This window comes from Dendrobates tinctorius, unplaced genomic scaffold, assembly GCF_039654945.1.
Source record: "Dendrobates tinctorius isolate UK_male_01 unplaced genomic scaffold, ASM3965494v1 ptg000158l, whole genome shotgun sequence".
Lineage (NCBI taxonomy): Eukaryota > Metazoa > Chordata > Amphibia > Anura > Dendrobatidae > Dendrobates > Dendrobates tinctorius.
The window spans coordinates 2642783-2655058 of NW_027361825.1; the positions used below are offsets into that span (position 1 = coordinate 2642783).

Genomic DNA, 12276 nt, shown 5'->3' on the forward strand with positions numbered 1-12276 from the left:
TTAAAATGCAATAACGGGCGATCAAAAGCTCATATCTGCCCCAAAATGGTATAATCAAAAATGTCAGCTCGGCACGCAAAAAAATAAGCCCTCACCCAGCCCCAGATCATGAATAATGGAGATGCTACGGGTATCGGAAAATGGCGCAATTTTTTTTTTTTTTTTTTTTTTTTAAACTTTGGATTTTTTTCACCACTTACATAAAAAGGAACCTAAACATGTTTGGTGTCTATAAACTCGTAATGACCTGGAGAATCATAATGGCAAGTCAGCTTTCGCCTTTGGTGAACATGGTAAAAAAAAAAAAACAACTGTGGAATTGCACTTTATTTGCAACTAGCTGAAGAGCCCGGCGCTGCCCAGGCATAGTAACTAACTACGGTTAGTTTTAACAAATTATAATAATTATATATATATATAAAGCTGAGTGTAGAGCCCCGCCCACTCCGCATTCACTATAATATCCCACATCATCCTTCAGCCAGAGCTACTGGACTACTACCCCTAATATCCCACATCATCCTATCAGCCAAGGCCACTGGACTATTACTCCTCATCGTCCCATCAGCCAGAGCCACCGGACTACTACCCCTAATATCCCACATCATCCCCTCAGCCAAGGCCACCGGACTATTACTCCTCATCGTCCCATCAGCCAGAGCCACCGGACTACTACCCCTAATATCCCACATCATCCAATCAAAGCCACCGGACTACTATCCCTAATATCCCGCATCATCCTGTCAGCCAGAGCCACCGGACTACTACCACTAATATCCCACATCATCCCGTCAGCCAAGGCCACCGGACTACTACCCCTAATATCCCACATCGTCCCGTCAGCCAGAGCCACCGGAGAACTACCACTAATATCCCACATCATCCCGTCAAAGCCGCTGGACTACTACGCCTAATATCCCACATCATCCCGTCAAAGCTACCGGACTACTACCCCTAATATCCCACATCATCCAATCAGCCAGAGCCATTGGACTACTACCCCTAATATCCCACATCATCCCCTCAGCCAAGGCCACCGGACTATTACTCCTCATCGTCCCATCAGCCAGAGCCACCGGACTACTACCCCTAATATCCCACATCATCCAATCAAAGCCACCGGACTACTATCCCTAATATCCCACATCATCCTGTCAGCCAAGGCCACCGGACAACTACCACTAATATCCCACATCATCCCGTCAGCCAGAGCCACCGGACTACTACCACTAATATCCCACATCATCCCGTCAGAGCCGCCAGACTACTACCCCTAATATCCCACATCATCCAATCAAAGCCACCGGACTACTATCCCTAATATCCCACATCATCCTGTCAGCCAAGGCCACCGGACAACTACCACTAATATCCCACATCATCCCGTCAGCCAGAGCCACCGGACTACTACCACTAATATCCCACATCATCCAATCAAAGCCACCGGACTACTATCCCTAATATCCCACATCATCCTGTCAGCCAAGGCCACCGGACAACTACCACTAATATCCCACATCATCCCGTCAGCCAGAGCCACCGGACTACTACCACTAATATCCCACATCATCCCGTCAGAGCCGCCAGACTACTACCCCTAATATCCCACATCATCCCCTCAGCCAGAGCCACCGGACTACTACCTGTCACGCCTACCGTCTGTTCCGCAGCTCCCACTCTCCCCGCTGTCACGGCGGCCACTGCTTCGGCTCCCGCTGCCTCCGCGTTCACGGTGCCTGCAGCTCCTGCCGCCTCTCTCATCATCTCATCACCGCACCGTCCAGGGCTCCCTGACGCTCTCCTCTCTCCCTGCGTGCCCCCACAGCAGGCGCCCGTCACTCATCTTCCCCACTTCCGGTCCTGCGGCCAGCCTCTGTCCCCCGTTGGGTGCACATGCGCACCTCGTGCCTTACACTACGGCACGCCTCCCCCAGACTGAGCCGCCCTATCCCTTGGCCTCCATGATCCTGGGGGACCCTGACCCGGAAGTCCTGCAGCATGCCCTATATGAGGCAGTCTCGCCCCATGCTCAGGGCCTGATTATCATTTGTGGTTCACACTTGATTTCGGGTCCACGCTCTCCTGTGTTCCTCCTTTCCTATAAGCACCCTCTACCCTTCCTGGTTCTCTGTCATTTCTCCGCTTGTGACCTCCTTGTGTTCCTTTTCAGGTCCCGTCCGTCCCAGTCTGTGTCCGCCTGCTCCAGTGTCTTTCCTATTGTCTGTTCCTGACTCCACCCGTGTCGTCTACCTCCGCTCTTGGGTCTACAGCAGTCTCCCCTATGGTCGCCGCCATCTCCTTTCTGCCCTCCAGTCCGGCTCCAACCTGTGTCCCTCTCCGGCTGTCCCCAAGTATCAGCTTCCACGGCGATAGTCTCCCCTGGGCCTGCCCCTGCCCTGGCCAGCTCGCCCGAGGGAGGTTCGTCGTCGCGGTCCTGAGTTTTCACCCCTGGAGTCCACCCAGTCTCACAGAATAATCAGGCCATGGACCCCGCTGGTACTTCGACCCCAACCCAAAAGGAACTTCTGTTCTTACGGGAGAATCAGACGAGGATAATGTCCTTCCTCAAATCTATGGAATCCCGTCTGTCATCCTTACAGGCCTCCGATCCCGCAAGTGCTCCCCAGATGGCTGGTCTCCAACAGGAGCTCGCCCAGCAGCGTGACACTCGGGCCCATATTCTAAATTACATGGCCTCAGTGGATAATCGCCTCCTGGCCCTCCAGACTGTGGCCTCTGCCCCAGCCCAGGCTGCGACCCTGCACCCACTACCCCGTTTGGCGAAACCCCCATGGTATAGTGGCGAACCCAAATTGTGTAGGGGGTTCCTAAATCAATGCCAGCTACACTTCGAGCTGTTGCCACAGCAGTACCCCACTGACCGGGCCAAGGTGGCCTTTGTCGTGTCTCACTTAGAGGGAGAGGCCTTAGCTTGGGTGAACCCTCTCTGGGAACGAGATGACCCCATAGTCTCCCAACTCTCCTTTTTTCTGGACACCTTTCGTAAGGTGTTTGACGAACCGGGCCACCTGGCCTCTACTACTGAAGCGCTTTTTAATCTTCACCAGAGCACGCTCTCGGTAGGTCAGTACGCCATTCGGTTCCGCACCCTGTCCTCAGAGTTGGGTTGGAACAATGAGGCCTTGGTAGGAGCTTTTTGGCGAGGACTATCTGGTCGAATCAAGGATGAGTTGGCGGGTCGGGATACCCCTACTTCCCTGGAGGACCTGATCTCCCTGGCTACCCGCATCGACCTGCGCTTTCAGGAGCGATCCCGAGAGGCAGCTAGAGAGAGGAGACTTCCTCGCCCTCTTCCGGCTACCCGTAGTCCGCCCCGCTCTCGCCCAGTGTCAGCCTCTGCAGCCCCTGCACCGGAACCCATGCAAGTGGATCATCTCAAGCCGGTGAAGGAGTGCCGGAGAGAGAGGGTCGAACAGAGGCTCTGCTTCTATTGTGGGAGTGCATCCCACTTCCTTTGCTCCTGTCCTATTCGCCCGGGAAATGCCTCCGCCTAGGACAGGTAAGAGAGGCCTCCCTAGGTATCTGTGATTCCTCTCTACCCTTTACCCTTTCCGTCCTTTTGCACCTAGGTCCCAAACATTCTTCTGAGTGGGCTTACATAGATTCGGGTGCAGCTGGCAACTTTATTCAGTTCGAGGCGGTTAAGAGACTTCGTATCCCTGTCAGATCCCTGGAGACCCCTCAGCAGATTGCTTCGGTCGGCGGCCAACCCTTGCGGGAGTCCGTTACTCTGGTCACCGAAGAGGTGGAACTCCAGATTGGAGCCTTGCACCGGGAGAAGATAGTCTTCTACGTGCTGCCCTCATTATCGCATGCCATCCTCTTAAGAACCCACGAGCCTACCCTAGACTGGCGCTCTGGTGATATCCTGCGTTGGGGACAGTCTTGTCAAGACAAATGTCTGCTTTCCGTCCAGCCAAAGAACTCCTCGCGTGCAACCTCAGTCTCTACAGATTTACCTTCGGCCTATTGGGTTTTCTCGGACATCTTTAACAAGAGGGAGGCGGAGGTCCTACCTCCGCATCGCCCCTATGATTGCCCAATCGACCTTGTCCCTGGCTCTACTCCACCCCAAGGTCGGATCTATCCACTGTGCCCCTCCGAGACCCAGGCCATGACCGAATATATCCAAGAAAATCTGGCCAGAGGCTTTATTCGCAAGTCGTCTTCGCCTGCAGGAGCAGGTTTCTTTTTCGTCAAGAAAAAGGATGGATCCCTCCGTCTCTGCATTGACTACCAGGGTCTCAATGATATCACCATTAAAAACAAATATCTGCTTCCCCTCATTCCGGAGCTGTTCGACCGTCTGCGGGGAGCACGGATCTTCACAAAATTGGATCTCCGGGGGGCCTATAATCTGATCCGTTTTCGCTCCGGAGACGAGTGGAAGACCGTTTTCAACACCCGTGACGGCCACTATGAGTATTTGGTCATGCCCTTCGGCTTGTGCAATGCTCCTGCAGTGTTCCAGGAATTCGTCAACGATGTGTTCCGAGATCTTCTCTACTCCTGTGTAGTGGTGTATTTGGACGACATTCTAGTGTTCTCCTCGGACCTGTCTACCCACAGAAAAGATGTCCGCCAAGTCTTACTACGTTTGAGAGAGCATCATCTTTATGCCAAGCTTGAGAAATGCGCCTTCGAACAGTCCTCCCTGCTGTTCTTGGGTTACATCATTTAAGACTCTGGTCTACGTATGGACCCTGGAAAAGTGTCCGCCGTACTCAGCTGGCCGCATCCCCAGGGAATTAAGGCGATCCAGCGATTCCTTGCTTTCTCTAATTACTACAGGCAGTTTATCCCACACTTCTCTACTTTGACGGCTCCTATCTCCGCCCTGACCCGTAAGGGAGCTAACCCTCAGCTCTGGTCTCCAGAAGCCGAAAACGCCTTCTGAACCTTGAGACAAGCCTTCGCTACAGCTCCCGTACTCCATCGCTCTGAGATTAACAAGCCCTTTATCCTTGAGGTGGATGCTTCTACTATCGGAGCCGGGGCGGTTCTTTCTCAGAGATTCTCCTCCGGTCGACTAGTCACTTGCAGTTTCTTCTCTAAAATGTTCTCCACCACGGAGAGAAACTATGCCATCGGTGACAGGGAGCTGCTCACCATCAAATTAGCCTTGCAAGAGTGGCGGTATCTTCTGGAGGGAGCTGTGCATCCATTTAAAATCTACACCGACCACAAGAACCTGGCATACATCCAGTCAGCACAAAGACTTAATCCCCGGCAAGCCAGGCGGTCGCTATTCTTTCTCCGGTTCGATTTTGAGCTTCATTTCTGTCCCGGTGATAAGAATCTCAAAGCAGATGCTTTATCCAGGTCCTTTCTGGTCACCGATAACGAGGAGGAGCCATTGCACATTGTGGATCCTAGCAAAGTCATCGTGGTCGCCCCCGTTAATTTGACTTCGTTGCCGCCGGGTAAGACCTTTGTGCAAGAAAGCGAAAGGAAGCGAGTTTTACACTGGGGCCATGCCTCCAAGCTAGCCGGCCATATTGGCCTCAAGAAAACTCTCCTTCTCATCTCTCATTTCTATTGGTGGCTATCTCTTCCTCAAGATGTCCGAAGCTTTATCGCTTCTTGTCTGTCGTGTGCCAAAAACAAAGTACATCGGCATCTACCCTCTGGTCTCTTGCACCTGCTTCCGATTCCTTCGGCCCCCTGGCAACATGTCACAATGGACTTTATTACTGATCTGCCTCGGTCTTCAGGCCACACTGTCATCTTGGTCGTGGTGGATCGATTTTCCAAGATGGCCCATTTCATTGCTCTGCCTGGTTTACCCTCTGCTCCCGAGTTGGCGAGAATTTTCATCTCCCATGTTTTTCGGATTCACGGCTTCCCCAAGCACATCGTTTCGGACAGAAGGGTTCAGTTCACCTAGCGGTTTTGGAGAGCCCTATGCAAAATGATGGAAGTGACGTTGGACTTCTCCTCTGCCTACCATCCCCAAACTAACGGTCAAGCGGACCGTATGAATCAGATCCTTGTGACTTATCTCCAGCATTTCTCCAACGCCCACCAAAACAATTGGTCCAGCCTGCTCCCTTGGGCCGAATTCACCTACAACAACAAACACCAGTGAATCCTCTTCCAAGTCACCCTTCTTTATTGTCTACGGGCAACATTCTGGTGTTCCTCTGCTGGTACCCCCTGTCTCGGGTGGCCCGGCGGCCGATCTTCTGACCGAGGAGTTCTCCAGGGTCTGGCAGGAGACCAAAACCGCACTTGAACGCGCTCAAGGCAGGATCAAGATACATGCCGACAAGAAACTCCTAGATTTCCCATTGTACCATCCTGGGGATAAAGTATGGCTGTCTTCAAGATTTGTCCGCCTTAAGCTACCCTCGTATAAACTATGTCCTCGGTACATAGGGCCTTTTGAAGTCTTAGCTTGTATCAATGATGTTGCCTACAAGTTAAAACTCCCCGCCTCACTACGAATTCCTAATTCCTTCCATGTTTCCTCCTGAAGCCTGTCATACTTAACCAATTTCATCCTTCTACTGGTCGCTCGCCTCCGCCTGTGTCCGCACAGGATGTCTTTGAAGTTAAAGACATTCTCGCTATGAAAAGATCTAGAGGTAAGACCCTCTTCCTAATTGATTAGAAGGGTTTTGGCCCTGAGGAAAGATCTTGGGAGCCCCGGAGAACATCCAGGCTCCTCGAATTTTAGCAAAATTCCTTTCCGGTCTTAAGAAGAGGGGGCGTAAGGCGGGGGGTACTGTCACGCCTACCGCCTGTTTCGCAGCTCCCACACTCCCCGCTGTCACGGCGGCCGATGCTACGGACACAGCTGCTTAGGCTCCCGCTGCCTCCACGGTCACGGCGCCTGCAGCTCCTGTCGCCTCTCTCATCACCGCGCCATCCAGGGCTCCCTGACGCTTTCCTCTCTCCCTGCGTGCCCCCACAGCAGGCACGCGTCACTAATCTTCCCCACTTCCGATCCTGCGGCTGGCCTCTGTCCCCCGTCGGGTGCACATGCGCACCTCGTGCCATACACTACGGCACGCCTCCCCCAGACTGAGCCGCCCTATCCCTTGGCCTCCATGATCCTGGGGGACCCTGACCCGGAAGTCCTGCAGCATGCCCTATATCAGGCAGTCTCGCCCCATGCTCAGGGCCTGATTATCATTTGTGGTTCACGCTTGATTTCGGGTCCACGCTCTCCTGCGTTCCTCCTGTCCTATAAGCGCCCAGTACCCTTCCTGGTTCTCTGTCATTTCTCCGCTTGTGATCTCCTTGTGTTCCCTTCCAGGTCCCGTCCGTCCCAGCCTGTGTCCGCCTGCTCCAGTGTCTTTCCTATTAGTCCGTTCCTGCCTCCACCCGTGTCATCTACAGCAGTCTCCCCTGTGGTCGCCGCCATCTCCTTTCTGCCTTCCAGTCCGGCTCCCGCCTGTGTCCCGCTCCGGCTGTCCCCAGGTATTAGCTTCCACGGCGATAGTCTCCCCTGGGCCTGCCCCAAACGCTCCCTGTATAGGGGGTGGTACACCTGGCCAGCTCGCCCGAGGGAGGTTCGTCGTCGCGGTCCTGAGGGTTCACCCCTGGAGTCCACCCAGTCTCACACTACCCCTAATATCCCACATCATCCCATCAGCCAGAGCCACCAGACAACTACCACTAATATCCCACATCATCCCGTCAGCCAGAGCCACTGGACTGCTACCACTAATATCCCACATCATCCTACCAGCAAGAGCCACCGGACTACTACCCCTAATATCCCACATCATTCCGTCAGCCAGAGCCACCGGACTACTACCACTAATATCTCACATCATCCCGTCAGCCAGAGCCACCGGACTACTACCCCTAATATCCCACATCATTCCGTCAGCCTGGGGTCAGAACCAGAGCGCTAAGTGGAACGGTCCTAATTTCCATACCAGGGCGGGGATCTCTTTAAGAGAGGCCTGGTGTGAGAACCAGAGCGCTGAGTGGATTTGCCCTGACTTCCATACCAATGATCCCTTTAATAGAAGAGCACTGAGGGATTTACTCTAACTTCCAGACCGGAGATCACTTTAAGAGAAGCCTGGGGTCAGTACCAAAGCACAGAGTGGATTTGCCCTTACTTCCATACTGGGGATCCCTTTAAGAGGGGCCTTGGGTCAGAACCAGAGCGCTGAGTGGATTTACCCTAACTTCCATACCGGGGATCCCTTTAAGAGAGCCAGGGATAAGAATCAGAGCGCTGAGTGGATTTACCCTGACGCATACCAATGATTCCTTTAATAGAACCCTGGGGTCAGAATAAGAGCGCTGAGGGATTTGCCTTAACTTCCATACAGGAAGAGTGCCCTGACTTCCATACTGGGGATCCCTTTAAGAGAAGCCTGGGGTCAGAACCAAATCGCTGGATGGATTTGCCCTGACTTCCATACCAGAGATCCCTTTAAGAAAAGCCTGGGGTCAGTACCAAAGCGCAGAGTGGAATTGCCCTAACATCCATACCAATGATCCCTTTAAGAGACCCTGGGGTCAGAACCACAGAGCTGAGTGGAACGGTCCTAGCTTCCATACTGGGGATCCCTTTAAGAGAGGCCTGGGGTCAAAACCAAAGCACTGGATGAATTTCCTCTGACTTCCATACCAATGATCCCTTTAAGAGGGAAGATGTGCCTATGGGATGGAGGATGTGTGATGTGTATATGGGAAAGGGAGGGGGAATACATTTCTGTCATGTGCTCTGCTCCTTTCTGGGGGGCAGACAATAGCTGGAGCTTATGTTTCCGAGGATGCTAGATTTCTCCCAGCATGTCAGTATCTGCTGAGGTGTTGTCAAGTGGGAAAACTTGCTCATAGCAACCAATCACAGCTCAGCTACTTTTAACCAGCTCTGGTGAAATGAGAGATGCTTAGTGATTGGTTGCAGGAAACCTGTTGCTCATAGCAACCAATCACAGCTCAGCTTCTTTTGAACAGCTCTGGTGAAATGAAAGATGCTTCGTGATTGGTTGGTGATACACACATACATTCATTTTTATATATAGAGATTTCACCGCATATGGAATTTTGTTCCTGTTTTCCAGGGCACGATATGCTAAAACCAATGGTGTCATTCAAAAGTACAACTTGTCCCGCAAAAAATAAGCCCTCACACAGTCATACTGACGGAAAAATAAAAAAGTTATGGCTCTGCAAAGAAAGGGAGCGAAAAACAAACGCAAAAACGGAAAAGGGCTCCGTTATGAAGGGGTTAAGTCTCCGGGAGCACGGACCATGGGGTCTCGCTATTCGCGCCCAAACATTTATGTAAATGGAGACTTGCAGACTTCAGTGGATCGAGAACCTTTTATGAGGACTCGATCATGTGACCAATCACATGGGATGTGGGGGGGGAGAGTGAGGGTTGTGACGTAATTCCATGCTTGGTCACATGATCGTGACATCATCAAAGGTCCTTCATCCACGGTGAGCTGGAGCCTCCTGGGGAGTGGGTGAGTGTTTGCAGGGGTCCAGCATCGCTCCCTATTGTCAGTGCCCCCCAGGATTCTGTAGACGTCCAGGTAATGACTCCTCTCAATGTTTGTAATTGCGTATGACAATCTCCTGTGATGGGCGAGTGGCCTGGATATGGCGTTGTGTCTCATGCTCATGTCCTGTCCAGTATTCTCGGCGTGCTCAAAAATAAAATGCTCGAGTCGCCGCAGCTGCTCGACTGGGACATTCTCACAAACAGGTAGTCCCTCGTGTGTTGTGGCAGTCGTACATGCATGAGTCATGGAGCCGCAGCTGTGGCGGCTTGAGCATTTTTTTTTGGAGCACGCTGAAAATACTCGATTAGGACACGAGCATGCTGAGCTAACGCCTTACCCGTGCACGCTCAGTCCATGTCTTTTTCTACAGCAGTGGCATATTGCATAGTTGTCCCCACTTCCTATTTTTTTTTTTTACTTGTACCAGCGCTCCTTTCATTTGGTGCAGGCATTCTTAACTGGAGATTACAAGAGGCGTTCACAGTGGAAGGTGAGTCTTCTAGCTCCTTTCAATTGGTGTTGTTGGTGTGAGGCAGTGCAGCGTGGCCTGGGGTCCTAGGCATTCAGCCTTGCAGCATGGGTGCTGTGGGGCCCCAGGTCGCTCCCCCTGCATTGTCGTGGTTGGTGCCCAAAAAATAGGGACCCCACTGAGAGGTATGTCGTGATGTGGCAGCAGCTTTATACAATCTGATCAAAATGCTCATGTTCAATTTTGAAAATCTTTGACTAGCGGCATTAGATCAGCATATGATTTTTGGATGTCCTGGGCTTTTTCTGTTTCTACAGCTAAAAAAAAAAAATTATATATTTTAGTTTTGCACACTCACATTTCTCCCTCATTCATTGAAATATTTGCTTGGCTCTTTTGTTATTGAAGATTCACAGTGTACAGAACCATCGTAGCACAAGTCATCTTTTTCCTTAAAGTTTTCAGATCTTAGATCAGTGTGAACAGCCCTTCTTACCTTAGCACTCCTGATATATCCAGTATTACATCAGATAGACAGGTGGACAGCAGTGTGAGCAGCCTCTTCTTACCTCAGCACTCCGGATATCTCCAGTATTAGACCAGATAGACAGGGAGGACAGCAGTGTGAGTGGCCTATTCTTACCTCAGCACCCTGGTATCTCCAGTATTAGATTAGATAAACAGGTGGACAGCAGTGTGAGCAGCCTCTTCTTACCTCAGCACTCCTGATATCTCCAGTATTAGACTAGATATACAGGGTGGACAGAAATATGAGCAGCCTCGTCTTACCTCATTACTCATGGTATCACCAGTATTAGATCAGATAAACAGGTGGACAGCAGTGTGAGCAGCCTCTTCTTATCTCAGTACTCCTGGTATCTCCAGGATTAGGTCAGATAGACAGGGCAGATAGCAGTGTGAGCAGCCTCTTCTTACCTCACCACTCCTGGTATCTCCAGTATTAGGTCAGATAGCCAGGGAAGATAGCAGTGTGAGCAGCCTCTTCTTACCTCAGCACTCTGCTATCTCCAGTATTAGGTCAGATAGACAGGTGGACAGCAGTTTGAGCAGCCTTTTCTTATCTCAGCACTCCTGGTATCTCAGTATTAGATAAGATAGGGTGGACAGCAGTGTGAGCAGGCTCTTCTTACCTCAGCACCTGTGGTATCTCCAGTATTAGATCAGATAGACGTGGTGGTCAGCAGTGTGAGAAGCCTCTTCTTACCTCAGCACCCCTGGTATCTCCAGTGTTAGATCAGATAGGGTGGACAGCGGTGTGAGCAGCCTCTTCTTATTTCAGCACCCCTGGTATCTCCAGTATTAGATCATATAGGGTGGACAGCAGTGTGAGCAGCCTCTTCTTACCTCAGCACTCCTGGAAACGTCAGTGTTAGATCAGCTAAACAGGGTGGACAGCAGTGTGAGCAGCCTCTTCTTACCTCAGCACTCCTGGAAACGTCAGTGTTAGATCAGCTAAACAGGGTGGACAGCAGTGTGAGCAGCCTCTTCTTACCTCAGTGCCCCTAGTTTCTCCAGTATTAGATCAAATAGATATGGTGTACAGAAGTGTAAGCAGCTTCTTCTTTCCTCAGCACTCCTGGTATCTTCAGTGTTAGATCAGCTAAATGGTGGACAGCAGTGTAAGCAGCCTCTTCTTACCTCAGTGCCTCTAGTTTCTCCAGTATTTGATCAGATAGCATAGACAGCAGTCTGAGCAGCCTTTTCTTACCTCTGCACTTCTGATATCTCCAGTATTAGATCAGATAGACAGGGTGGACAGCAGTGTGAGTGGTCTCTTTTTACCTCAGCACCCCTGGTATCTACTGTAGTATATCAGAATATCCACATGGAATTGTCCTCATCTTGGTTGTGCAGTAAGGAGTATCAGAGGACCCCTGTTCTGGTATTTGTGGGGCTCCCTGCAATGCTACATTGGTCGTTAGTTTTGCGCACTCACATTTCTCCCTCATTCATTGAAATATTTCCTTGGCTTGTTATTGAAGTTTCCCAGTGTACAGAACCATCGTAACACAAGTCGTATTTTTCCTTAACGTTTTCAGATCTTAGATCTTTTCCTTAATGTTTCCTCTAAGTGAATGTATCACCTGACTTGTCCTCTCTCCAGGTCCCTGCTGTGTGGGACCCTCTATAAGATAATGGTCCTACTGACTGACCAATTAAGGATGGACAGGAGTCATAAAATGGCTGAGCAGATATTAAACTTGACCCTGGAGATCATCTACCTGCTGACCGGAGAGGTGAGGACTTGTCATAATTGTCATGTGTGACTTTGGAGAGATGATA

The 12276-nt window shown here is 51.1% G+C and overlaps 1 protein-coding gene across 1 annotated transcript in view; it reads left to right on the top strand.

The window, feature by feature from the left end:
* Nucleotides 1-12276, top strand: part of LOC141052171 (uncharacterized) — a 41570-nt gene that overhangs the window by 26351 nt on the left and 2943 nt on the right. The window contains 4 exon segments of the mRNA XM_073549398.1: nucleotides 2171-2351; nucleotides 2917-3080; nucleotides 9968-9993; nucleotides 12098-12230. Coding sequence (XP_073405499.1) covers nucleotides 2171-2351; nucleotides 2917-3080; nucleotides 9968-9993; nucleotides 12098-12230 — 504 coding nt within the window.